We start from the raw sequence: 26,893 nt of genomic DNA, 5'->3' as shown, positions 1-26,893 counted from the left end.
AGCCGCTGGGGGCTGAGGCTGCCTGTCCTTTCCTCTAGGATGCAGCGGTGGCCAGTGGTGCTTTTCCTGGCCTGGGTTTGCCTTCTCTTTTTTGCTGGTATCGGGCTCTTCATGAGCGGCTTCCTGCTCACCCGGATCGAGCTTGCCAGCAGTAGTTCCTGCTCAGACCCACTCGTGCCTCCACCTTGGGAGAGGCAAAGCCTCCCGCCAGGCTCCTGCTGGGCTCCCCAGCGCTTTTCCAAGGCCGTGCTCGTCATCATCGACGCTCTCCATTTTGAGTTTGCCCGCTTTGACCCCGCCAAGGCCAGTCCACTGCCCTACGAGAACAAGCTGGGTGTCCTGCACCAGCTGGCCACCTCCCAGCCCCGCCATGCCCGGCTCTACCGCTTCCGAGCTGACCCCCCCACAGCCACCATGCAGCGCATCAAGGGCCTCACCACCGGCTCACTGCCCACCTTCATCGACGTGGGCAGCAACTTCGCTTCCTACGCCATCCAGGAGGATAACCTACTGGCACAGCTGGTGCAGAACGGTGAGTTCCTGGCCTTTAGCTTGGGCAGGGGAGTTTCAGGCTAGATGTAAAAAAATTGTTTTTCACAGGCATAGGAATAGGTTGCCCAGGGAGATGATGGAGTCACCATCCCTGGGGGTGCTTAAGAGGCTTTTGGATCTCCTGCTGGGTGGTGTGGTTTAGGGTTTTTAGTGGTGGGTGGATGATTGGATTGGATAGTTTTGAAGGTCTCTTTCAACCTTGATGATTCTGTGACTGGGGCTGTTTAGCCTGGAGAAGAGAAGGTTGTATAGAGACCTTGTAGCAGCCTTCCAGTACTTGAAGGGGGCCTGCAGAGAAGCCAGAGACTAATTCTTTGTCAGGAGCTGTAGTGATAGGATAAGGAGCAATGGGTAAAAATTGACAGAGGAGAAGTTTAAGTTAGCTATTAAGAAGAAATTCTTTCCTATGAGGGTGGTGAGACACTGGAATGGGATCCCCAGGGAGGTTGTAGATGCGCCATCCCTGGCAGTGTTTAAGGCCAGGTTGAATAAAGCCTTCAGTAACGTGATCTAGTGGGAAGTGTCCCTGCCCTTGGGAAGAGGCTTTGAAGTGGATGATCTTTAAGGTCTCTTCCAACCTCTTAACATTCTATGATTCTGTGACTGTGTGGGCAGGGCAGCAGCCTGCTGGGTCAGGGCACGTGCAAACCTCTGCTCAGTTTAACTTGTACTCAAAACCTTGATTACTTTCTCGCTGGGAAGGGCACTGCTTCCAACAGATCCACCCTGTGAGCTGACTCTTTTGCCCTGCTTAACAACAGTTACTTAAGGCGGGGCTGTCATGCAGGCAGGGCAGGGTGTCTCCAACTCAGTTTGGGAGTAAGAAGGGCTGTGACCATGGCTTCATCTTCATTATCTTCAAAGATGATGAGAAAGCAGGTGAAAGTGGCTGCAGTGATGGTGCTTCTCCCAAGGTCACCGCCAGGAATGCTTGTAGGAAGCCGAGGGCAGTCTGTCCTGTGGTCTGAGGCACGTGACAGGGGAGGAGCCAGGTGGTGCCAGGTGTGCTGTGGAAATGTCTCTCAGGCAGCCAGCCTGCCTGGACAGCTGCTTGCAGCTGTGAGGCAACAACCTCATCCCATTTTCGTTGTAGTTTGGTGCTTAGTGCAGCTGTGTAAAGGGCTTGTTTTGGTGGGATAATGGAGTAGAGGGAAGAGGACAGGCCACAGTGGTTTGTTACCCAGAGAGACTTCCTCCCAAGGTTCAAAGTGGGATAATGCAACATGACTTTTTGTGTGAGCAAGGTGGGCAAATGCAGTCAATCATCTGAGGCAAAATGCACCAGTAGATCCTGTGCCAGAGTAGCAGTCTCAGAGAAAAGGGCTCCTGTTTCCAGGCTGAAGAGGCCCTGTGGAAACACAACTGGTTGATGGCAGGCAGGGCAAGGAGGGCAAGGGTGGAGGGGAGCATCAGTGCTTTTACCTTCTCTTTTCCATGTCTGGAACACCATCACCATTGTGTTTAAAAGCCAGAACTCAAGACTCACATCTACTCCATCACCTGCTGCCTTGCATTTTGGAGTGGGGTTACAGGCCTTGTGTGAGGTTTTTGTCTGCTTCATGCTGCACCCCATGCACCCACTTGTGTTGTGGTGGCCCACAAGTCTTTCTGCAGGGGTGACATGTCAGGTCAGCAGTAAGTCCTGAGGTTATGCAGTGGGTTTGGTGTGGGGGCACTCATGGGCTTAGAGATACTCATGGGCTGGTCCCTCCCTGTATTCAAAATCAATTACAGACAGATGGTCTTTTTTTTTTAGTGAAGATTTTAGTTTTGGGTGTGAGTTGTAGAGGAACCATTGCTCCAGACCCTGACCTGGATCTACCCAGGCTCTTTGGATTGTTGTGGTAACCGCACGACTCAGGAGGGCTCCAACTCTCATTGATTCCTTTCTCTCTGGCTCAGGAAGGAGAGTGGTCTTCATGGGTGATGACACATGGGAAGGACTCTTCCCAAAGAAGTTTTTCCGCTCGTATTTCTTTCCTTCTTTTAATGTGAAGGATCTTCACACTGTGGATGATGGGATCCTGCAGCATCTCTATCCAACTGGTAAGCAGCTGATTCACAGGGCATGGATAAACCTTGGCCTAATGTGGGAGTCCTACTGCAAATTCAAGGTAGGGCCGGAGGATTTTTCTGTTACAAAGCAGCACTGGGCAGGTACACACTGCTGCCCATGGATTACAGTGCTCTAGCTGGATTTCCACCCATAAGCCAGTTCCTGGAGCCCACAGACCAAGTACTGTACTGTGTTTCTGTAGGAACCTTTCCTTTGTCTGGGACCGAATTCAGCTATTTGGGATGAAGTTAGACTTTGGTGTTTGTCTTACAAAATACACTGTCGAGATGCAGGAGGAGCAGCTTAAGTCTGACATGTGGCTGGCTAGACAGGCACACAGTGCTCTGGGGAAAACACATGTTAGGAGATTGAGACACATCACTGCTCTCAGCTAAGCTTTGGTGCTTCCTAGTCCTGGGAATAAGATGAAGCATGTAATTGGTGTTTGAATTTTAGGTGATTTCCACCTCCCTGAAGTCCTGGGACCAAGGGAAATGGGCTTTCATTCTTCTGTGTATGAATCTATGCAAATCAGGGGTGCAGTGGCCTTTCATCTGGGTGACATTGTACTGTTCCCCTCCTGAGGGATGGGGGAAGAAACAGGGATCCTGGGATGTTTTACCAGGGTTTGAGGTCTCTGTGCCATTGCACCCAGGAACCTCTGGCCAAGAGTATGCCTCACTTAAAACCTGCATCAATTTTCTCGAGAGCTGGCAGGTGACAGTGGCAGGAGGGGAAGAAACAGCAATATCCCGAGGCAACTAGGAAATCCTGGCAGGAGGATCCAGGCTTAGAATTCCAGGCTTGTGTGTTCCAAGTTTGCTTTTGTTCTGCAGTGGACAGTGGTGAGTGGGATGTGCTGATTGCTCACTTCCTCGGCGTGGACCACTGTGGGCACAAACACGGACCCGACCATCCTGAGATGGCGAAGAAGCTTACCCAGATGAATGAGATGCTCAGGTGATCAGTGTGGTGCTGAGGGGTTGTTAGCTGGCCTCTTCCTTCAGCCAGACTGGTGGGATCTTTCCAGGGAATTGACAAAAATGGAGGGCAACAGGGTGTGCTTACTGAGCCTATTAAGATGGAAAACAGCTTTGGCCAGCAGCAGGTGGAAGCCCAGCTATGGGCAGTATTGCTTGCATAGATGAGTGTTGAGAGGTTTGATTTCATAAGTAAGGCTGCCTTCAGGTCTTGGTTCTCTACCAAGCCGTGAGATGATAGTGCAGCTGGAGTGCAACTGAGCCTCGCTCTTTCCAGCTTAAACATGGAGATTGTCCCACTGAGGTCTGGCTAGCGTTTGAGAAGCAGATGGAGGACCCTGGTTTGGGAATGAGTGCTGCTGCATTTGCCACGCAGAACCATGAACTGTAGCTTTGAGTCAGAGGGCAGGATGGGATCCAGAAATTTCAGTCATGCAGATGCGTCTCAGTCCAAAATGCTGCAGCTTTTGATTCTTAGGACTGCTTTAAGTTTTGCTGCTAGAAGGAGTTGGTAACTTGCCCTGCTGTATCTGAGAGCATATACTGTGCCATACCTACTGCGTCCTTCAAGGACTAATCCCTGCTTTTTTCCTTTGAAGTGGGAGGTGGCTCACATAACATGATACGTGACCCAAATAGAAGCAGCCTAAAATTTTGTTTTTGTCAGGAACCTTTCTTCTGAATTGCATTTTTTCAAGTTCCCTGAAGGCACTGTTTCCTGGGGACCCAAGCAAGATTGATCCACTCTGTCTTAGGGCTCTGAATTTTCAGTTTGTCTTTAAAGCAACAGTTTAAAATACCCTGGTCCCTGGCTTGTTACAGTTCTGCATCAGCGTCTAGTTTTGCTCATATCCTTTTGTGGGCTTCACCTCTGCAGTGCAGGCAGGCTTGCTGGGGACATGTCTCTTCTAGCCTCTTCCACCTAGGCTAGTGGGGCCCTTGCCCAGGGAGGAGTTGACCTTCCTTATCTTGGTGACAGGTCCTTGGTGGATCACCTGGGGAATGACACTCTTCTTCTAGTGGCTGGGGACCACGGTATGACAGAAACTGGAGACCATGGTGGCGACAGCGAGAAGGAAGTCAATGCAGCACTGTTTGTGTACAGCAGGACACCCCTGTTTGGCAGTGGCCCTCCAGAGGTGAGAAGCTGACTCTTAACTATCCCTGCCTGAGTTGGTGCTTGAAAACTGCATCCTAGTATTAGAGAGAGTAACAGTCAGACTGGGATTTTTTAGACTGAGAGGGATGGGGATTCTGTCATAGAATCATGGAATAAGCTGAGTTGGAAGAGGCACATCAGGATCATCAAGTCCAATTCCTGGCCCTGCACAGGGCACCCCAAGAGTCATACCATGTTCCTAAGAACATTGTCCAAACACATCTTGGACTTTGGGCTTGGTGCTGTGACCACTTCCCTTAGGAGCCTGTTGCAGTGCCTGACCATCCGCTGGGTGAAGAACCTTTTCCTACTACCCAGCCTAAACCTCCCTGGCACAATTTCAGGCCATTCCCTCAGATCCTTTTACTGGTTACCACAGAGAAGAGATCAGTGCCTGACCCTCTTCTTCCCCTCATTAGGCTGTTGAAGACCTCAAGGAGGTCTTCCCTCAGTCTCCTCTTCTCCCAGCTGAACAGACCAAATGACCTCAGCCGCTTCTCACACAGCCTCCCCTCCAGACCTTTCATCAACCTCCTGGCTGTCATTTTGATGCTTTCTAATCACTTAACGTCTTCCCTTTGGTGCCTAAAACTGCCCCCAGCACTTGAAGCCACCCCAGTGCAGAGCAGAGCGGGACAATCCCTTCCCCTGCCCAGCTGGCCATGCTGTGCCTGATGCCCCTCAGGACAGGGTTGGACCCCCTGGCTGCCAGGGCACTGCTGAGTCACATTCAACTTGTCATCAGCCAGGACCTCCAGGACTTTTTCCATGGTGCTGCTTTCTAGCCTTTTCAGTTTGATTGAGAAGAGTGGGGGGGGGGGGGGGGGGGTCTGTCACCTTGTCTTGAGAGAGCAGTGGAAGAGTTGACACAGGATATAGAGGACTGAAGTGTTTGGAAGGCATGTTCATGTCACTACATCTGTGAGGGATGCTTGTGTAGGGCCAGGTGAGCTGATGGACAGCCGGTGCCTTCCCCATCAACCTACAGCTCCCAACAAGCATGCTTCTCACCACAGGATCCATGGGAAAAGCAGAGCTGTGCCTCTGCTTGGATTGACCTTTGAACGGGGATGTCTTCCCCACTGTCCTCGCACATGAGTGAAAAGCTGCATTGCTGTGTTCTCTCTGAATTTCTGATTTCCTCCCCTGTCTCTCCAGGAGCCTGAGACCGTTCCTCAAGTGAACCTGGTGCCCACTGTGGCCCTGCTGCTGGGGGTGCCCATCCCCTACAGTAATATTGGGGAGGTGATGGCCGAAATGTTTTCTGGCGATGGTGACGCTGTGTCTGCAGCCTTGCAGCAGCTCTCAGTCTATCACATCAATGCCAAACAGGTACGGCCTTTGGTAGGCCTGCCATTTGACTAGAGGGGAGAGAGAAGGAGTGGGTTTTTAAGTACAAACCTCTTCTGTTAGGTGGAGGTGAGATGGTGACATGATGTTATCTTCATGGAGAACTTACTTAGAAGCATTACATTCTTGCAGTGTTTGCTCCAGTAGAAGACAGCCCCATTTTCCCAAAACAGAAATAATACTCTGGTTTAGTCCTGTCATATGGAAAATACTGTCTGGGAAGGTGGAGGGTGGTTGGACCCAGATGGTCAGAAGTGAACTAGGTAATAGGGGACACTGGTTCCTCAAGTCTGAAGATGACCAGAGGCTAGTGTCGTGATTGGAGATTTGAAAGTAGAAGTGGAGATTTTGATGCTGCTTCAGTTTTGAAGAAGAAACAGTATTAACAACAAAACTATTCTAGATTAGTAAAAGAAGGAAAACAGAAATGAAAGACCAAGTAAAAAAACCCCCATGTAACAGATAATATTAAAGTAGGATACTGAAGGAGCAATTTACACAAAGTGCAACAAAATACAGAACCCCAGGAGCAGATTGACAAAATTTGAATGGGAGTCTCTACACCAGGTATAAAAGAAACCTAGGCAGTGGAGCAGGCTAAGTGAGAGCCTCTGTGGATGACATGGGGGTTATCTGCTGGGGCTCTGGTCATTCTACAGTGCCAGATTAGCCACATGCATTGCAAGGCATGTGTCTCAGCTAAGGGTCAGTCTGCCTTTGAGGGACTCTGTATTGCTGAGAGCACAGGAATAACTCCTCCAGTGCCCAACCAACTCCTTAGTGTGCCAGTTGGACACCACCGGTGCAAGCCAGTGAGGAGCTGGAGAGTATGATTGCTGATGGGAAGACAGAAATACTCTGCTCTGTAATTACAGTGCAGCAGAGTGCTCTGACATTTAAAGACCATATTGTATGTTAGTGTCCATTAATCACTGCGGATATCAATTATGATTTGTTAGGAATTAGCATTATCAAGTTGTGCCTGTTTAAATATTTACACTCATTGTTTGAGGAGGTTTCTGGCTCCATAACAGTGGTGTTGAAGAAGTTGTGGCATTCCAGGGAGGCCTGTGAGAGAGCCAGTGCATGTGTGTGCCATCCGTGGGCAGAGGCAGACTGTTTCTGGCTGTACTTTGAGGCAAATGGAAGGTGTGCATTTCAGGACTGGAGCAGATCTACACTGCTAAGCAGATGGATGTGTGTGCAAGTGCTCTGCCCTGCTAATGCCCCTGTAACACATTTTTTATGACTTTGGGATCATAGCTGGCTCTGTTCATGACCCCTTGAAGTAAAAAGCAAAAAGAATGAGATTTTCTTAAGCTATGGTGCAGTGTATTAATGTGCTAGTATTGAAGAAAGGGAAGCAGTTTGGTTTCATCCACTGTAAATTTTTTAATGTGGTGTTTTTCCGCGGACAAAACTGTAAAACTCAATGTGGGGTGCATATTACGTGTCATTAGTAGTAATATCTTGACCTTCTGGTGGACATTTGCCTTATTGCTGCCAAAGATTCTATAAAAGCCCTCAGTGATGCTCAGCATTAGCAGAGGTGTAGCTGCTGGAGTCATTGTGGCTGTTGCTATGGATGCATCACTTGAGAGGGATGTCAGTTTGGCAGAGAGATTGAGTTTCCTGATAGCAACATCCTGGATTTGTGTGACCAGCCCTGTGTGATGTAGCTGGGGACAGGTCTGCCCTGGCAGGGTTTGGTAAATTGGAGTTGTTTCCATTATGAAGGGGCAGCATGAAGCAGTGAATCCCATTCCCAGTTTTCCAGTGCTGCTGTCTGATCCTGTGTCTTCTCTCCTGTAGGTGGATCGCTTCCTGCAGTCCTACTCGCTGGTAGCTCAGGACCTGCCAGCAGAGCAACTCCAGCACCTGCAGGAGCTCTTCTCCAGTGCTGTGGAAGAGCACACCCAGCTCCTGACCCAGATGCAGGGGACGACGGTGCCTCCGGAGCTCGAACCAAGGCTGGGAAGCCTCATCAGTCGCTTCCAGCACTACTTGCGGGAGGCACGGGCTGTGTGCACCCAGTCCTGGGCTCGCTTCCACCCCCTGCGTATGGTGGGGGGCTGCATCCTTATTGCTTCCTCCTGCTTGCTCTGCTACATGGCCTCAGAGCTGGCCACATCCTCACAATCTTTTTGTTGCAGTTGCCTCCTGTACCCGCTCTTCTGGGGCCCCGTGGGGGCTGCTGTGCTATGGCTGGTCCATGTTTTCACCCAGGAGGGGCTGGATCTGCTCCTGGTGTTGTCATGGGCAGCCACTGTTTCTCAGCTGGGTTTTTTCTGGCATTGGTGGGGCCAGCATCTCAAGAGAACTCGTTCAACAGGCAGTCAGCCACCCTTGGACAGTGGTGGCCTGAGGCATAGGCTGCGAGCATGGCTGGGGCTGGCCTTCCCCATGGGCATTCTGTTTTTTCGCTGTGGAGCTATGTTCTCTGACAGCTTTGTTGTAGCTGAGGCACGGGTGGCCCCATTCCTGCTGGCCTCACTGGTCGTGTTGCTAGTAGGGAAACTCCACTGGGATGGTTGCCTGACTGTGCCAGAAGGTCCAAAGCAGCAGCTCCTTGGCTTTTCTTCTTACCGGAGAGAGATCTGGTACCTGCTGTGCCTCGTGGCCGTGCTCCTGGTCTGTGTGCGCCTCTCCAGTTTTTTCCACCAGTGCCGTGAAGAAATCCCTCAGTGCCGGCCCTCTGTTTTCCTCTCCCCGCTTGCCAGCCTGAGAAACACACGGGCCAAGAACCTCTTCTACCTCCTGTGCGTTGCCTTGCTGGCTGGGCTGGTGTATGCAGTGCAGAGCTGGCTAAGGCACTATGGCAACCTGAACAGTTCGTACCCCCTCGTGCTCTTTGTGCGCTGGGGTTTCCCACTCATGGTCCTCTGCATTGCCTGCTACTGGGCCGTTGCCTCCAGTGCTGATGACTCCCTCGGCAAGCTGCAGGAGCTGGTGCAGGTTGCAGTTATTGTCTTTCCCAGGGCTGTCTATGGACTAGCATCCATGGGACTGCTGCTCCTGTTGTGCAATCCCATGACGGTGTTTGCAAAGGACACACGGGAGTCAGCAGGATCCATTGTCACACCCTATGTGGGGGTCCCTGGCTCTGAAGTCGACTTCCTCCACATCATCCCTCAGATCTACAAGAGGATGCAGGAGTCTCAGAAGAGCCGGCTGGAGCGGGGTAGCTGCAGGGCCACTATAGCAGCATATGGACTGGGCAGTGTGTACTCAGCAGCCCTGGTCATAGCCCTCACCCTCCTGGGCTTCCTTCTGATGCTTCTGCACAGCGAGCGGCTGAGCTTTGCCTTCCTGCTCCTCTTTGTGGAGGCCTTTGTGCTGCTGCACATCCACACATGTGCCAGAGGCCTTGCTGGAGATGCTGGTGAGTCTGGGTTCAGTAGAGCAACCTCTGGATGTGTGACCTGGGCCTCACCTGCAGTGACCTTGTCTTAATTACAGTGGGAGAAGCAGGATCTAGTTTCTAGTCTTAGGAAGTAGTGGTGCACTGACGCTCAGGATACTCTTAGCTTTTTTAGAGCTACTTAAATCCTCTAGCAGAAGAAAGATGCATTCAGCAGGGATGTGAATGTGGGAGGGGGAGGAGGAGGAGTCTCTTAGGTCAGGTAAAGGAGCTTTGTTCTTCCCAGGGTGTGAACAGTCACCGGACTCCACTGGTGCTGACAGAGTGCAGTAGCAAGGCTACTGGCACCAGCAGAGGGAATAATGCTGGCCTCTTGCAGATCTGTGGCAGGGGGCTGGGGTGTTTCCTCTCTTAAAAGTCAACAGAGAAAGGGAATCTGGAAAAAAATGTCACTAGGCTTTTTTTGGCCATGGATCTGTCTTGTTCCTTGATGCTGATATCCCCACCCCCTGCCTGTTTTTGTCTTTTATTCTCTCAGAGCTGTTTTCAGTGCCGTGGTACGCAGTCATCTCCTGGCTCCTTGCTGCTTCACAGTTCTTCTATTCCACCGGCCACCAGCCTATTTTCCCAGCCATCCACTGGAATGCAGCCTTTGTTGGCTTTCACCTTGACCACAATACAAACCTCCTGCCAGCTGTCCTGGTGGGCGCCAACACCTTTGCCTCCCATATCCTCTTTGCAGGTAAATCAGTTTCTTCTGGGTTGTGGAGCCCAAGCAGACACAGCTCACTGCAGTGCCTTCCCTGGGGCTCTGCAAGTTAAGCATGCGGCAATAAAGGCTCCAGCACCAGCTGAGCAACAGCATCCTCGCTGTTCCCCTTGTGGGTCCACGGCAGCCTGGCCTGGAGCTGGGGTATGTGCTTCCTGCACATCCAGGGCAGAATGACAGATCCTAAACTCCTTCTCACCTCCTGGGCTCCGATAACTTAATATGCCTTTGTCCTTGAGGTAGTTGGCTGCCCGCTGCTCCTGCTGTGGCCCTTTGTGTGTGAGATGTCCAACTCGCAGAGGAAGAAGCTCAAGAAGGAGTCCCGGGAGGAGCTGCAGGAAGTGGAGGAGCACATGATGGAAATGAGGCTGCGGGAGTCTCCAGAGGAGTTCTCCACTGCTCTGTTGCAGCTGGGATTGAAGTACCTCTTTGTCCTTGGGGCACAGGTACAGGCAGAGGCAGGGTGGCTGTGGGAAGGGCTGTCTAGGAGGAAATTGGTGTGCTGTGACAAGTGTGGGGCAGTCTGATGAGAGAAAGGGGTCAGCCAAAGACACAGACGGGCCCAGGGGTGGAGTGTCTCGTTGCAGGTGGAAGAGCAGGTCCCTTATTTTTTTTGCTCTGTGATTTGGGCTCCAGCATGAAAGCTGCCATACAGATTAGGATGCTTTTCATACTCATTTGCCCAGAGTGGGAATGTCTGCTCAGGAGCTGCAGGGTTGTAATCCTACTCCTTGTCTTCCTTAGCATTCCTGTCTCACACCAGCTCTGGTTTTCATATGTGCTGTGATGATACAGGGAGCTAAACACCAGAAATTTTATTCCTGTGAAGTGGATAGTTTTCTGGGATTTATCTCTTGAAATCATTCTCCTGTGTTGTCAGACCAGAGACAACGGAAGGGGCAAGCCCTTCCGCAGGAGAGCAACAGTGCCTCTCTCAGTGAAACAGCAGGTCAGATTAGCCACAGTGTGAGCACTCCTCTGTGCTGCCGCAGCCTGGCCCCACAAGGGCCTGCGTGTCCCTCAAGCTACTTGTGTTTCCTGACTTGAAGACATCATGGAAGGGAGTCCTTTTTAGGATGCTCATTCCTGGTGTGTGCTGTGCCAGCCTTTCAGGCATGTGCAGTTTAGTACCACCTTCAAATGTGAACCTAGTGCCCAGGAGGTCTCTCCGAAGTCATCTGTAACTTGTTTTTCCTGATCTTCCCCACAGCTTCTGGCCTGTGTTTGTGCAGCTATGATCCTCAGGAGACACCTCATGGTCTGGAAGGTCTTTGCCCCAAAGTAAGTCCCAGGAGTTGCTCTGATGCTGGGTTAAGATCCATATCCCTGACTAGAGTTCACAGACAGTAATGTTGGAAGAGACCCTGTGATTGATCTTCTGACTCATTACCTAGTAGTGTTTGTAGGAATGTCCCTAACTAATTTCTGCTTGAAATTCAGAGGCTAGACTTGGGCTAGAGCCTAGAAGTTTCTCCTCATCTTATTATCCAAGGACACACAGAGCCCACGTGGAAGCTGAGAATGTTGTAGTCAGAGAGCCAAAGGTAAGGTTACCAGACTAGAAGTGATAAACCCAGAAACAGTGACCCAGCAAACTTTTGAACTAGTTGGTGTGAAGGGTGGCCTCAGCCTCTGAAGGATTCACAATCCCGCCTGAGTCAGTAGGTCCTGCGTGGCCTCTAAACCAGACAACTGTTTGGCTTACAGGTTTCAGGCAGCAGCTTCTGGGGAGTGAATGTAATTCAGATTTAGGATGTGGGGTGCTACCAGCCTCTCATTGTCAGGAAAATCAGTAAGCTGGAGGGTAGCAGCCTGTCTTTGTAGTCATGCTGGCTGTTGTATCCTTAACTGCATCTGTTGTGCCTGCAGGTTCCTCTTTGAGTCGCTGGGCTTTGTGGTGAGCAGCATTTGCCTCTTGCTGGGGATCTCCCTGGTGATTCGTGTGGACTGTGCCGTCAGCTCCTGGTTCAGCCGGCTTCGGCTGAGGTAGCCTTGGAGATGTGAGGAGCCCAACCTGCTCGTTGGCCAAGGCTGGGGTTGTCTTCTTGCCTCCCTCGGGCTGGGAGTAAGATACGAGCCGCCAGCAAACGAGTGCCTGCCAACAGCAGTCAGGGATTGTCCCCAGCTCCCTGCAGCTGTGCTGAACAAAAGGACTGGAGCCAACTGTTCCTGGCTCATGGGGATGGTGTTTCCCAGCAGGAGAGGCCAGAGCTCTTGCTGGGCCTTTGCTGGCAGCAGGAGGACTCTGCTGCAGGAGCCCGAGAAGCAAGAGTCCTCAAGTGCTGGAGAAACACCAATGGGGGTCTTGCTGCTACTTTCCTGACACCTGCCACAATGTGCAGCTGATAGGCTTCAGTGGCCAGCACGGTGTCACCTTGACTGTGCAAAGACTCATGGTATGGGGCCTGCTGAGGAGGGGAAGGGAGGTTGGAAGGGGAGGGAATGTCCCACAGCCACCACTTGTTTTCACGTGCTCGGTTTTCATGCTGGAATCTCACTGCTCATGGTTCCATGCAGATGAGTCCTGGAGCCTCGGTGGCAGCTACTCCCCTGCAAAGTCAGTCAGTTTGTCTGTAGTGAGGCCTCTCTTGCCCTACACTCAGTCCCACTTACGTGATTGTCCTCAGCCCTGTGAAGGGCAGTTGGGAGCACTCTGGGCTGCTTTGTACAGCAGGCTTAGCTTGGGCCAATGGTAGCAGGGACAACTGTGTGCTTGACTAAGATGTTCTCTGCTTCTCAACCTGTCAGGGTCCCTGTGGGCTGGGTGGTAGCAGCCAAGGCTCTTATCTCTTCCTGGGTGTGTGCTGCTGGATGCTGACTGTTGACTGTGAGCAATTAAGATGCAGGAGGATGTAGTGACAGAGTATGGGCTCACACCCACACTGGGCCTGGCCAGCAGGAAAGGGGAAAATGGAGTAGCTGTCCCAGCTGCAGGAGTAGCCCTGTGTGAGCACCGGAGCCTGAGAACAACTTCTTGAAAGCGTGGAGCAGGCACCAACTCCTTTGGGAAGTGGTTTAACTTACTAGTGTCTGTGTGTGTGCTATGAAGCAGATGCATTCAATCACATCCATGATCCCATGTTTGGGACTTGTCTCCCTCTTGGTCTTGGTATTCTCTGTGAGACTTCATGCCACAAGTAAGCTATGCCAAACATGCCCTTGACTGCTCACAGTCAGGAGATACGGTGTTTCTTTATGGGCATGGGGAGAGGGTGGTGACCATGGTGCCTGGCCACATCCCAGCTCTCTTTCTCCTGCAGTTTCCATTGGAGCTGGGATTCCTTACTGCCCTGAACCACTGTGTGGCATTACTTGGTGCTATGAAACTTTTTGTCGCTTTCCTCTCTGGAAAGAGCCAAGGATTGCTTACCTGGGATTTCTGCAATGATATTTGCCTGATCCCATTGATTTTTAACTCATGCACCATGACTGCCCCTGTTTGAGTTCCTTATTGCAGACTTTTAGCATAACTCCAGGCTCTTCCTTTCTGTCCTGCAGAGTCCCAGGGAAAATCTCTCTCATTATTTCATTTCTTGCCCTTTTTTCCAAGTGCCCAGTTGCCGTGGCTCTTGAGGGCAGGTGGAATTTTGTATTTTACCCTGCAAAATGCCTGCTCAGGTGTTCAGATGCAATTCCAGGAAGGCTTAAACTGTTCTAATACTAGGTTTCCATTGCCTGGCCTGCTCCTGATCTGCTGGCTATGCTCTGCTACCTCAGCCTCTCATATCTTCTGTTCTGTGGTCCTGCTCAGTTTCACCTGACACAACCAGGGACTGGTTTGTAGCTGGCATCACACCCTGGCCTGCCTCACTGCCTGGATGCATGGCACCAGTGCCAGGACAAGGAAGGGTTAGTGGGGTAGTGGCAAACAGTGAGGGAAGCTGGAAGCTAGAAAAATGCATCAGCCAACAATTAAAGTGGGCTTAGGCAGTCACACCCCTAAAAATAGGTTATTTGCTGAAAGCTACTGGCTCCCTGGTGGCCACACGTCTCTGAAGGAACGAGGGGTGCATCAGTATGGGGAGAGGAAGAGGGTGGAGGTAGCAGTTACCCAGTAAATTTTCAATTAATGTGAGGTTAATCTGGATAACACATGTTGCTAAACCCCTAGGCTGGAGCTCAAACTGGTCTATTTGTAACCTCATAACCTGGTCAGGAGCTTTCTGCCTTCCTGTATTTGTGCTGGCAGAAGTCCCTGTGGCCACTGATAGTGTAGGACTGGCCCCTGATGTCTCCACAGCTGCCACCCAGGCCCCTTGACTTCCATCTCTGGGACTTCTTTCTCTTTTCAGTGGTCGCTCCAGTGCCGTTGAGCCTTTCCATGCCCACTATTGATGGTAGGAGCACTCACATGGGGCTTGGGCATCCTCTCCTCACCCTTCCATGCCACCCCTCTGCCATGTGTGGGCTATTGGTCCTGGGAGACCAGGGAGAATAGAGGGAACAGCAGAGCTGTAGCATCATCAAAGGACACACTTATCTTGCCAGAGACTAAACAAAACTTGCAGTAGAAGAGCTGCAAGTACATTCTTGTCACTGCAGTGATGCCATGGAGTGCTGGCTGCTTGGACACAGCAGACTTTCTGCTACACCAAAGATTTCAAATTCACAAAGATGAGTTTTCCAAGGGCTGAAGACACTCTTGCTTCTTTTCACGGACTGTTTCAGTCCTTGTCAGCCTTCTTCAGCTGCTCTCAAGCTGATTATTTGGCTGCCATTCTTCTGATCATGCTGGGGATTACAGAGTTAATGCCAGTCTAGGGCCTGGCAACCTTGGAAGCAGATCATGCTGCTGATGGTAGGGCAGGCAGGGCTGTGTTTGCTGATTCAAAACCCCAGGGGGTTGCCTCCTAGTCTAAACCAAGACTATTTGGGAAATCTGGTGTGCTGGGGAGTAGGTTTTGCCCCACATCCCTCCAAAGAGGTTGTCATAGGGCCCTGCTTGGCTCTCCTAGATGAGTTATTCCAGGTGGTTTATTTCTGGTCCCTGTGTCCCTGGGCTTAGTGTGACAGGGGACAGAGTGCTCAGCTGAGCAGTTTTCATCCTGCACTCCACAATCTTTCTGCACTTTGGGCTTAGAAAGTGTTGTGCATGTGTTTCTTGGCAGGGGAGAGCCATTGGGAAACTTCCCTGGCTCAGGCTCATGGTGTGTCCCATGGTCCTGGCACAGAACAAAAAGTCAACTGTGTTTCTTTTTTGCTGCCTAGAAAATAGTGACCAAAAGCTGCAGCCACTGTGAAGAGTTGTGTGTTGGTTGCACCTGCAGCTCTGGTCTGTGGGGCTAACATGGATCCCCAAGGGATGGCACTATTTTGGGGAGCCCAGGGCTCACTGCAGCTCTGTTCCTGCAGCCATTCCTCTGTCCCATCTCTCTCTGGTTTTCCCTCGACTCTTCAGGCTGCTTTTTTTATGCCAAGGCACAGTCCCAGTCTTGGTGTGCATGTCCCCCCTTCCCCTCAGGAAGCAGCAGTGCCAGTGTGTAAGGAGCGGGGCTGGGGAGCCCTGCTCTCCTCTGAGCCCTGACTCAGTGCACCACGTGGCTTGGAGAAAGATTGTTGTTTATTTTTTATTAACCTCTTTGTACCTCAGTCCCTCATTTGGGAAAGAAAAAAAAAGGGGGATGGACCCAGTTGTGGAAAGCAACCTGGGAGCTCTGCATGCAGCGTGGTGCTACACTTTCCTGGATATCTACATATCTGGCTGGCAGTGCTTTCATCCACATCCAGCAGCTACACCTGGAAGGTGGAAGCGATGCTCAAGTCTCTGCTGGGAAGCAGAGCTTTTTTCCTTTCAGAAAACCCTCCAAAAGAGGCTAGTTGACTGTGCTCGTTCACCTGGCACCCTGGGTACAGCACGACCGACCCCATGAGGCAGCCAGGGAGGGGTGGCTCCGTTGCTAATTTGCATAATTAATTAATCGGGAGTGGGGGAGGCGTGTGTGATTTGCTGTCCTAGGGTGGCACGGGGCCCCGGACAGCTGTGAAAATGATGTCTGCAAATAAAATGGTGAGAGCCAAGGAGAGCTGTGTCGTCTCCTTCTTCCATCCCTCTACCCCACCCATCTGGGGTCTCCTTCATGGGTACCCTCATTTACAATTTCTTCCTGAGGGATAATGGTGGGTTAGGCACTGATCTCTTCTCTGCGGAAACCAGCAACAGGACCACCTGAGGGAATGGCCTGAACCCGTGTCAGGGGAGGTTTAGGTTGAACTGGGGTCCAGAACTTTCGAGGTTTAGGAGAAGGCTCTTCTCCAAGAGAGAGTCGGGCACTGGAATAGGCTCCCACAGGGTAGGGGTCAAGCCTGCCGGAGTTCAAGAAACGTTTGGACAGCGCACGTGGTGTGGTTCCTGTGGGATACCGCACGGAGCAAGGGATTGGAGTCGGTGACCTGATGGGTTTCTTCCAACTCCGGGTATTCTGTAGCAGATTCTGTGATTTGGTGCCTTCGCCTTGCGCCGAGGTTTGTCCCTCCGCGGCCTCCCGCTTCCCGGCGCGCGCCCCCTCGGCCCCGAGCTTCCCTGTTGCCTTAGTGACGTCCGTTCCCGCCAATCGGCGGCGAGGGCGGGAAAGCGGCGGCGGGGGGATGGCGGCGGCCATGAAGCGGCGGCGCGGGAAGGAGCCGGAGCCGGCGCGGGGCTGTCTGCAGGCCTGGGCCGCCCACAGCCGGGCGCTGGTCGGGCGATGGATGGTGCGGCACGCCCTCTTCCTTACCCCCCCCCCCCCCCCCCCCCCACTTTCCCCAAGTCGCGGGGCTGCCACCGGTGCCGCTCCCCAGCCGGGCCGGCGGTAAGTGCGTCCCTTGCAGACGGCACGGTGCGGCGCAGAGACGCGGCAGGTGAGGCGGCAGCAGCGAGACGAGTTCCGGGAGCTGCTCCTGAGCATCCGCGGTGAGTGACGGCCGCTGTGCCCCGCCTTCACCTCCCGCTGCTGACCCGGGCCTGAGGCGTGTGGGCATGGAAGCGCCGGCTCCCTGACACCTCTGTTTACCCTGGTGCAGCTCCGGTATCCCGGTGCTGGAAACAAACGCGTGAATGGGGCGGGGTGAAACGGTTCCCACTGCCCAGTGCTGAACGGGGTTTCAAAGGAGTTAATCACAGAACCGTCAGGGTTGAAAGGGGCCACTGAAAATCAGATCACCCGATCCAAGCCCACTGCCAAGGTAGGGCTACCTGGAGCAGGTGACACAGGAATACATCCAGGTGGGGTTTAAATGTCTCCAGAGAGGAGAGTCCAGGACCTCCCCGTGCAACTGTTGCAGTGCTCTGCCACTCTCAGCAGAATAAAGAAGTTCTTCCTCAAGTTGAGGTGGAGCTTCTTGTGTTTTAGTTTATGAATATTGCTTCTCTAGTTGCAGGTCCAGTATCCCAGTGCTGGAAAAAAGCCAGGGTGAAATGACCCCTGTTGCCCTGTGCTGACCTGGGCCAGCAGAAGGGTTGCTGTCCAGCCCCAGACTCCACCTGAACTTGCTGGGCAGAGCTGTGGGGTTTCTGTAAAAAAAAAGTGAGGTAGCCTTTTCCGTGGGAAGTCAGGGAAGAGGCTTCCTGACACAGGTGTGGTGCAGGGAAAGCCCAGTGTAGGGCAGCCTTATCTCCAGTTTTCTCAGCTCCTCAGTGCAAGTGAGACATGGACCTCCTGGAGAGGGTCCAGCAGAGGGAAATGAGGATAATTAGGAGACTGCAATATCTTTCTTACAAGGAAAGCCTGAGCAATCTGGGCATGTTCAGTCTGGAGCAGAGGTGACTGAGAGGGGTCCTCATCAATATCTGTCAGTGTCTGCAGAGAGGGATCAGAGGATGGACCAGGCTCTGCTCAGTGGTGCCCAGCATTGAGACATGAGGCAATGGGCAGAAACTGATGCACAGGAAGTTCCACCTGAAGATGAAGAATAACTTTACCCTGATGACTGCACATTGGAACAAATTTTCCAGAGAGGTTGTGGAGTTTCCCTCAGTGGAGATACTCAGAAAGACTCTGGATGTAATCCTGTGCTATGTGCTCTAAGATGGCCCTACTTGAGCAGGGAGGTTGAACTGGATGAGCCACTGGTCCCTTCCAGCCTTACCCATTCTGTGATTCCATAGTGAGGAGAGAGACATGGTGGATGTGTACTGGAACAGAGTAGGCTGTGATGTTCTTCTGGGAAAGCTGAAAGGCCCAACTCCTGGAGGACTGTAGCATTTGGATAGCTGGGGAATGGATGTCTAAAGCAGTGTTGGCACCTGGACTGCTGATATATTATGCTGTTGGTCTGGACACTGCAGTCCCCAAGTGGCTAAATCCCACCACAATCTCTAAAAACTTCTTGCCAAGCCAGTTCTCTTGTTGCCAGGTGTTGCCACCTCAGCATGGACGGCTGTTTACTGTTAGCCAGCTAATTTTCTTGTTGGGTTGGCTGTGCCCACAGGGCTGCCGGCTGCACTCCCTGCCCTGCCTCTGGAACTCACTGTCCTCTACAACTCCTTGCTTTGCACTGTGGGTGCATCTGACTCTGCCATCAAAGGAGAAGCAGAAGGAATACGGCAGGGGCTCCTGAGGGGTAAGGATGTGGTTCTTTGTATGGAGAGTTCTCGGGGTCAGGAGAGCCTTCTTTGTGCTCTAGAGGTACTTGGTGACTGGCTGGAGGTGCAGAAACTGTGAACAGACACTCCTGGCTCTGCCAGGGAAGGCCAGAGATGGGGGAAACCGTGAGCAGACATGCCTGGCTCCACCTGGAAACTGTGGGCAGGCGTTCTGGCTGTGCTTGGAAAGGCTGGAGATGGGGAGAACTGTGAGCAGACATCCCGGCTCTGCCTGTAAGGCCTGGAGGTGGAGTGGCACGTGGCCAGGGACAATGTGCAGCTGCCCGCCTTCTGCTGCCTGCAGGGATGGGCTGGAGGTTTTAAGGGAAACAAGACTTTTTAATGTAGAAGGTGCCAAGTCTCTAGCAAAGTTTTAGTGACAGTAGAAGATTAGTATTTTCTTTAATTATGGTGTGCTGGCTTCAAAGAAAACTCACCTCAGTTTAGAAGTGGATCTGCAGTGTTGGCACATGCTTACCTGAGGGCAAATGACTACAAGAGGGCTCAGCAGAGCTGGAGTCTAGCTCTGAGTTGTGCGGAGTGTTGCCTCCTGAGTGTCCTGCTGTCAGCTCCACTCTTTTAGAGCTTGTTTTCCATATTGCTGAGGCCAGGCCAGCCCAGTAACCCCCTTCCTTTCATTGCTACTAGGAGCCTGTGCTTTCTTGAGGCTTTCTCTCCCTCTTGCATCGAGGTTGTCTGTTACAGGGCACCAATGCATTGTCTCGCAGCTCTAGGTCATTTCCTTGGGTTATTTTTTTCAGTTCTGGAGGCTTATGGGGCCTGCGGACAGGATCTTGGCATGGAGAAGCTGTGGCAAAAGGTGCTGCAGGAAGTAACGGTGGAGGAGCTGCAGGCACCTCTGCACCACCTCGGGGCCCTGCAAGCAGCCTGGTGGCTGGCAGCCGGCCGGCTGGGAAGTGTTGCTGGCCTCTTCCAGCTCCTGAGCACTGCTGAGGTAACTGGGCACAGGCAGATGCTTGTGTTTGTCTTAAAACTCACTCTGCAAAATGTTGTTGTGGCACTTGGACAGCTGAACCCATCAGTGCTGCCCAGTCAGCATGACTAATCCTCCTTCTGGCATCCCAGCATAGCCTAATGGCCCTGAGAGTGTTAATGGATTCCAGAATATTCTGCCTGTGTGGGTCCTGGACCTCTGTGAGTCAGACAGGAGACTTGGGCAGGCTGGAAGAGGGCTGCAGATGGAATTGCAGACTCTGTAGGGAGCAGCAGTGGGGGATGCAGAACTCTTCCCTGCTGTTCAGAAGACTGCTGATGGGTCCCATCTTTCTGAATGAACCCCCACAAGCATCTGTTGCATGCCAGGAGGGCCTGGAGGTACACCCCACTCTGGGGTGGGGAGGTGCTGCCCCAGGCCAGGCAGGAATCACTGCAGTAAAGGGGTTGTAGCTGAAGTGAACAGATGGTAGGACGGTGCTCCCCAGCCTGCTCCCATTGCAGGGAGTAGTGTTGAGTGGTTTGGTGGGACATGTTTCTCTGTGCCCTTGGACCAGTGTTTCCTGCTTCCCTTCAGCACTCCCTGCTCTCTTTCCTCTGTGCCTTCACAGGGCCCCGGAAGAGCTCACTGCAGCGAGGGGCAGAACAAACTCCTCTCCATAATCAAGGCATGGCGGGTCCCTCCTGAGAGGGCCTCCTTGCCCCTTGTACAAAGCGCCAAGGACTTGAAGGAGATCCTCTGCACTGCAGCAGCCTTCCTGCAAGGTTTGTGAGGCGCTGGTACTCATGCCTCAGCACAGTCTGCTGCTTCTCTGTCCCAGGACCACTTCCCTGCCCTTATCCTGGTTTCTCTTCCCAGCTGGCCTTTGGGGTTTTTGGGCTGTTCCTTTGCAAACAGGTCTGGGCTGACCCTCTGAGTCTCAACCTTTACATTCCGTATTCAAAAACCTTCCCTGTTTTTCCCCAGCTCATCCTTTCTCTGCACTATCACAGGGCTCCTCTGCCTGTCTGTGACTTTAGGGGAAGTGTCTGGGCCCTGCAGTGACCTTAAGGCAGAAGGCTGGCAGGGGATTTATGAAGATTTTTCTTTCTTCTCTCTGTCTTCTGGAACCTGCCTTGTTGCAAGCACGTTGTTTCCATCAGATTATGGTGCTACAAGAGCTACACAAAGCTGTTGTGAGGCTTTGTAGCCTGGTGTCACAGCAGGCAATGGATCTCCTCTGGCTGCGATGTTCCATCCTGCCTGTTTTCTCTCCTGTACTGTTTTGACAACCTCAGTGGCTTTGGTGACAGCCAGTGCTGCCTTGCTGTGCTTGGGCTCATACAGGGCCTTCCTGCCAGGAGGCAGGGCAGGAGTTCTGGCCCACAGAGCTGAAGCCAAAATACTCAAGGGTGGCACCAGCACTTCCAGCAGGGAGGTGGCAGATGTGAGTGTGGTGCTGCTGTGTGAGAGCCTCAGAGGGAAGCCTGAAAAGAAGACTGAAGGAAAAGCAAATAACCAGTTGTGATAAATATTAATTAATTGATATTCCAAAGCATCCTGCCTAGGAAATGACCCAGATGTGCTGGAAAAATTCTGAGGTTCTGTGTGTGCTTCCCTATCTGCACTGCTGTCATTGTGGATGAATGTGGAGCTGAACCTGTCCAGCACATATCCCTGTCCTTGTTCTGGGCCAAAGGAGGCATCTTGGGCTTGGAAGCTGCTGTTGTTTCTGCTGGACATTTCCATTGAGTGACTTGTTCTCTTGCAAAAACATTAAAGCAAAGATGGCAGCTTGGTACTATCCTGCTGTGCATCATTGGGTTTGAGGGGATCAGGCAAGTTCCTGTGGCACTGGGAAGAAAAGGGCACCACGATTGTTTGGGGCCAGGTGGGACAGGAAGGTGAGCCACAGAGCCAAGATATGGGGTCTGTCCTAGGGCTGCAGGAGCTGGAGGCTGGGAACTTCCCCACTGCCCTTGGCCTCCTTCAGGAAGCTGCAGGAGGATTCTGCTCCAAGAAGATCCTGGCTCAGATCTACACCTGCCTTGGCTGCTGTGCTCAGCGAATGGTAATGCCAGCAGAGAGGGGAAAGGTAGCGTTGGGGGAGGGAGGAGGCTCAGGCTGATGTCCACAATGCCTCTCTGTGGTTCAAGGCCTCTGCAGGGAGGGAAGGCCTTGAGCAGAAATTGCCCTTGTGGCCCCAGCCTCCTTGGACAGGCTGTAAAATCCAAGCAAAGATTTTGGCTGATTGCAAAGTGTTGTTGCAGAGAGAGAGAAACTCAAAAACTAACCTAAGGAGGGCTGCCTTTGGCTAAAGTGCTGCCCTGCTCAGTGGGGATCTCTTGGGGAAGCAGAGCGAGAATCTGGTTCCCACCAAACAGTAAAGACATCAGCAAGATGTCCTTTCAACATGCATGTCTTCCCATCCACCTAGGGCAAGCCTCAGACAGCCCTTCAGCACCTGAAACGGGCCCTCCAGGTAGATTTCCAGTGCCTTCCTGCCCTGTCCCATGTGGTAGCAGTGTATCGTGAACTGGGAGAGACCGATGTGGAGATGCAGGCCCTGACTCTGCTCTACGAGGTTTGTCTGGTTCCTGTAGTTCTGGGATGAGTTTTGCCCAACAGAGCCTGCATGGAGTTCCAAGCAGGCTTCTTCCTTCTGGGGGGCTGTTCGACCCTGGAAGGTGTCCCCAAAATAGCATGGTGCTGCCTTCAGCAAATGGGCAGGAAGGAGTCCAGTGAGATCTAAAATTCCTGCTCAGCACCACATTTGGATGTGGCAAGACCTTAGGTCCTAGCTCATGTTCGTGGTGGCTTGGGAGAGTAGGCACAGCAGTAGACCTTGAATTATCTCTTCAGCTGTTTGAAAAGCTGTCAGATACATACAGAGAGGAGAGAGAACTCTAATGCTCTAACTAGGTCTGTGGCTGCAATGGGATATGGTGTTCCAGGCAGCTCAAAGCACCTTGAACCAAAAACCTGAGGTGATCTGGGTGATCTTGCAAATCTCCTGGTGCCATGTGGAGAACAGAAGTCTGCCTGCCCTTGTGTGATCCTGATGGCCCTTGCTGGAAGCAGCTGTGAGATTAATGTAGCTGTGCTTGTGAAGTGCAGCACTTCTGCTCACCTGGGTGCATCTCCAGATATCAGAAGTGACAAAAGATTGTAGCTGCCTGAGACTTGACTAGTGTAGTGTTGATAATATTTTCTGTTCCTGTTTCACAGGCTCTGGGAAAAAACCCTCCATCAGCTGCTTCCTCTAGTCCCTATTTCCTAATGCACACAGAGCTGCTTGTCCACACACCAGTACTCACTTCTCTCCTTCGCCATCACCACCCCTCTGAAGTGAAGTACCTTCTGGCACAGCGGTGTCTCCAGGATGGGAGGTAACAGTACCTCTGGTCTGCTTGCAGCATGCTGCTTGTTTGGGCTCTGCAGTTTTCCTTGTGCTCCTGGAAATGGTGCAGTTCAGTACTGCTGTCATAGGTCTGCTCAAAGCATGGAGATTGTGAACAGGGCGAGTGTGGTGCAGGGGAAGAGACTGCGGGCTGGCAATCCAGGTTTCACCTGGCTGATGGCACTTCTGCTTCCACCACATGTCTGGTTCCTGTTGCAGGGTGACTGATGCAGTGGAACATTACCTGGATTTTCTGTCTCTCCTTCAGGAGGGGCTGCAGCAGCAGGTAAGTGTCCTGATAATGAACTCCCTTGGTGACTGGGAGGATGAGGGTTGGAGGGATCCAAACCCAGTCCCAAAGACTGGGCCCAGACATCAGGCCTGGACTCGAGGTTTCAGTGTCTAGTTTGAGACGTGAAGGAAATGAGGCAGGGGCTGATGTGAAGGAAATGAGGTGAAGGTGGGCACCCCTGACCTGTGGCATGTCTGCCTTTGGATTCACACCAGAAAGCACTCACCACTGCTGTTTGGAGACACAGCTTCCCCTTCTTTGTGGGGAGCAGCTGTCAGCCTGATTTTGGATGTCCTTCACTTCCAGAGTAGGGATTTGATGCCTTGACTCTGCTGAGCTGGGAGTGCTTCCCATCTTCTGCCTGCTCCACCAGGCTCCGGTTACTGTGGAAGAGGGCTTGAGCTTTGCTGGGCAGTAGCTCCACCTTCCCAGTATGCCCAGAGTCATTCTGCCTGGCTGAGAACTCAGCAGTTCTGCAGCACTGTTGTCACCTTTGCTCCCCAGGTCCCCCTGAACTGTGGCCTAGGTCTGCCCAGGATCCCAGAGGTGTTCCTGGAAGCAGCATCTGCCTTGGAGCAGGCTGGGAGGCACCAGGATGCCATAACTGTGTGTGAGGAGGTCATCACCCGGACGACTGACCTGATTCCACGGGTGTTACGAGTGGAGGAGAGGCTGGAGCAGCCGGAGTGCCCATTGCCAGGGGCAGGACTGGCGGGTGGACTCCCATCCCAGAAGGAGAGCCTGTGCTGCCTTGCCTGGAGAGCGGCTGGATACCTGCACCAGGGCTGGGCATGGGCCAAACTCGGCGAGAGCAAGGAAGCTGTAACACAGTTCAGCAGGTGATAAAGCCTTGTTGGCAGAAGGGGCCTCCCCAGCAGGCAGCAGTGGATGGTGGGGCCGGGGCAGCACACAGCATGGCACTGGGGCTGCCCTGACAACTTGACACTCCTGACAGTGGCTCCAAAGCTTCTCTGGCCTCCCACCCACAGGTGCCTCAGTGATCTCCTGCGTGTCCAGCTTCACGGGTCTGGTGTTAGATGGACAGGTAGGACACCACACAGGTGGGACTGGTGTGGGGCCTTGGCTGGGTCAGGATCTGTGTGCTTGGCAGCAGCAGGTAGAGGGGCAAGGTGGTGGGCCCAGCATCACTCTGGCAAGAGGCAGTTGTCCCAGGATGCAAAGCTCTTGGCCATGCTGAAGCCTCTGAAGAGTCTGGCTAGTTTTTTGGAGCAAAGGTGCATGTTGGCTCTGCCTCCTTCACTGTCTAGGTAGCAGTTAAATGGGCTGTAAACTGGAAAGCTTTTCCAATCCAGTTTTTGGGGAATATATATGCCAGTGGTGCAGAGGGACAACCAAAGGCCAGGCTGCTGCTGAGGTCACTTTCACCACAGCCATATAACATTCTGGGCTCTTGACATTCTTCACTCTCCCCCTCTGCTTCCTCCTGACCTCTTCCAGCCTGGCGGAGAGGCTGAGATCTGCCATCTGTCTCTGAGGCTGGAAGATGAGCAGCCCTAGTAAATGCTTGGCCTGTTCTGACTGCTAACCTAGCTCAGCCTCCTGGGAACAAGGGAGAGAATGTCTGGAGGATGCTGTCTTCAGGTATTTGTGTCTTCCCATGATAGAGAATCTCCAGGCAGAAGTGGAGGTGCTCCAGAAGATCAGGTTGCTCTCTCTCATTGGTCGAGGTACGCAGTTCCTGGAGCTGGGGAGGCACAAACAAGCCCTGTTGGATTTCCAGCACAGTTTGCAGATCTCACCAGGTAAGAGGCTCATTTTGGTGAGGAACACAAGGGATTTCCACAAATTTGTCCTGGGGTGCTTTGCTGTCTTCAGCAGTAAGTTCTTATGCTTTATACCACATTTATTCAGGTGTCAAGGACAACAGAAGGGGCACTAGCAATATTACATACTAGAGATACTTCTGTGGGGCCTGGTCAGCTCACTACCATGGAGAACAGACCAAAACTATTGTCAGAGGAGTATATCAGAACCCTGACAAGCTTGGAAATTTCCTGCCTCAATCCCAGTCTGGTACAGCCAGCTTTCTCCCAGACAGGTCTCCTTTCTCAGACTAGAGGAGTGGAGTTGTGCTTCATTTAAGGAAGCAGCATGTCCATGCCTGGCAGTACAGAGCAAATGTACAGAGCAATGCAAAGGGAGCATTCGTGACTTGAGCTCAACCAAGGCATGACTACTGCTGCGCACAGGGCTGCTCTCTCCTATTCAGTGCTCTGATATGCTGAAAAGGTGTGAGCTTCACCAGGATCTGTCAGACCTGCTGGTCCCAGCTGGACCTATGGCTGCCTCCCTTTGGGCGTGCAGATATGCCTGCAAGGAAAACCCCAGTCTGTGTCCAAAAAGAAGTGTGGCAGGCTGTGCCACAGGGATGATGCCATCTGCCTTGGCTGCCAGCCCTGGGGTTAATTAGAGCCTGTGACCCAGCCAGGACGGCCTCCTCCCCATTACACCACTCTCCTCACACTCATTGCCCTTGTCTGGCCTCTGAGCTTCTTTTGTAATACCCTGCAACCCACAGCAGTGCTCAGAACCTGCTCCTCCTCTGCTAAGGGCTGATCCTTCTTCCTGTCTTGCAGGTGACCCAGCTGCTGCCTCCTACCTGGTGCAGACCTTGTGGAAGCTGAACCGAAAGCAGGAGGCGGCTGCTCAGTGGCAGAAGTTCTGCCAGGGCTCTCCTGGAGAGAATGGGGAGCAGCAAGGGCAGGAAAGGTGTGCAGAGGGATGAGTGAGATCTCATGTCCAGCAGTGCAAACTGTCTGTCAGGCTGTGAGGGCAGTTTCGGTGTCTGAGGAGCTTTCCCTGATCACTGCTCTGAGGAAGTCACAGGCTGTGGCTCTGCTGGGACTCCCTAGGGCACAGAAGAGCTGACACAGAGCCAGATGGGGAGGGCAGAGGCTGCAGGTAGAGCAGGGGGACCTGCAGAACAAATGTCTTAGGGCATGGCAAAGGAATGCTGCAGTCCTCACTGCTGCCATGTTCCCTTTTCTTTCAGGCCCCTCCCTTTGTACCTGGTTTCGTGTCTGGAGCAGGCGACATTCCCTCACAGTGAGCCACTTGCCAGAAGCATACAGGATTACCTTGGGGCAGCAGCCCAGGACACTTCAAGCTGACCTGGTCATGCCCCCCATACCCATCTGCTGAGGTCTCCCTGCACTTGGCTGGCACAAGGCCTTTAAGGACTCCTTCAAGACTTAGAATGGCTTTGCAATGAAGCTGGATTCCCAAAGGACTGAAGCAGAATAGATGTCCTTTTCTAATAAAAAACTCATCTCTGTTTAGCTTTGGGTTTTTCCATGCTCTTTTTCCAGAGCAAGATGTTGCTGTCATGGCCTTGACACTGCCTCCAGCTAGAGAGAGCCCATGGGCTGTGTGTCCTGGATGTGTGAGATCAAGGGCAGAGATACCTTCGTCCTCTGCCCTGCACGTGGTGGGGCTGGCTCTGCACTGGGGCTCCAGGGA

At 52.5% G+C, this 26,893-nt stretch overlaps 2 protein-coding genes across 3 annotated transcripts; both read left to right on the top strand.

Moving 5' to 3' along the window:
* The first annotated feature begins 39 nt into the window (after nucleotides 1-39).
* PIGO (phosphatidylinositol glycan anchor biosynthesis class O) lies at nucleotides 40-16,241 on the top strand. 2 transcript variants are annotated; one of them, XM_066180962.1, is made up of 11 exons: nucleotides 40-532; nucleotides 2,455-2,598; nucleotides 3,445-3,568; nucleotides 4,568-4,727; nucleotides 5,906-6,079; nucleotides 7,910-9,479; nucleotides 9,997-10,200; nucleotides 10,471-10,673; nucleotides 11,438-11,508; nucleotides 12,097-12,213; nucleotides 12,424-16,241. In XM_066180962.1, exons 1-11 carry the CDS (start codon nucleotides 40-42, stop codon nucleotides 12,548-12,550), a joined length of 3,387 nt encoding a protein of 1,128 aa, XP_066037059.1. In that variant the 3' UTR covers nucleotides 12,551-16,241. The 2 variants fall into 2 exon arrangements, with proteins under 2 accessions (XP_066037059.1, XP_066037060.1); XM_066180963.1 differs by lacking the exons at nucleotides 12,097-12,213; nucleotides 12,424-16,241 and adding an exon at nucleotides 11,668-11,813.
* Nucleotides 16,242-16,812: 571 nt separating this feature from the next.
* Nucleotides 16,813-26,676, top strand: FANCG (FA complementation group G). The gene is made up of 14 exons (XM_066182309.1): nucleotides 16,813-16,917; nucleotides 17,035-17,116; nucleotides 18,634-18,765; nucleotides 19,549-19,742; nucleotides 20,353-20,506; nucleotides 21,662-21,792; nucleotides 22,159-22,305; nucleotides 22,950-23,110; nucleotides 23,341-23,407; nucleotides 23,918-24,252; nucleotides 24,403-24,458; nucleotides 25,039-25,176; nucleotides 26,011-26,143; nucleotides 26,427-26,676. Exons 1-14 carry the CDS (start codon nucleotides 16,813-16,815, stop codon nucleotides 26,542-26,544), a joined length of 1,953 nt encoding a protein of 650 aa, XP_066038406.1. The 3' UTR covers nucleotides 26,545-26,676.
* Nucleotides 26,677-26,893: the final 217 nt, after the last annotated feature.

Source organism: Chamaea fasciata, unplaced genomic scaffold, assembly GCF_029207755.1.
Source record: "Chamaea fasciata isolate MVZ Bird 193981 ecotype frontalis unplaced genomic scaffold, bChaFas1.0.hap1 SCAF_4, whole genome shotgun sequence".
Taxonomy (NCBI): Eukaryota; Metazoa; Chordata; class Aves; order Passeriformes; family Sylviidae; genus Chamaea; species Chamaea fasciata.
This window is presented reverse-complemented; position numbering and strand designations above follow the sequence as displayed.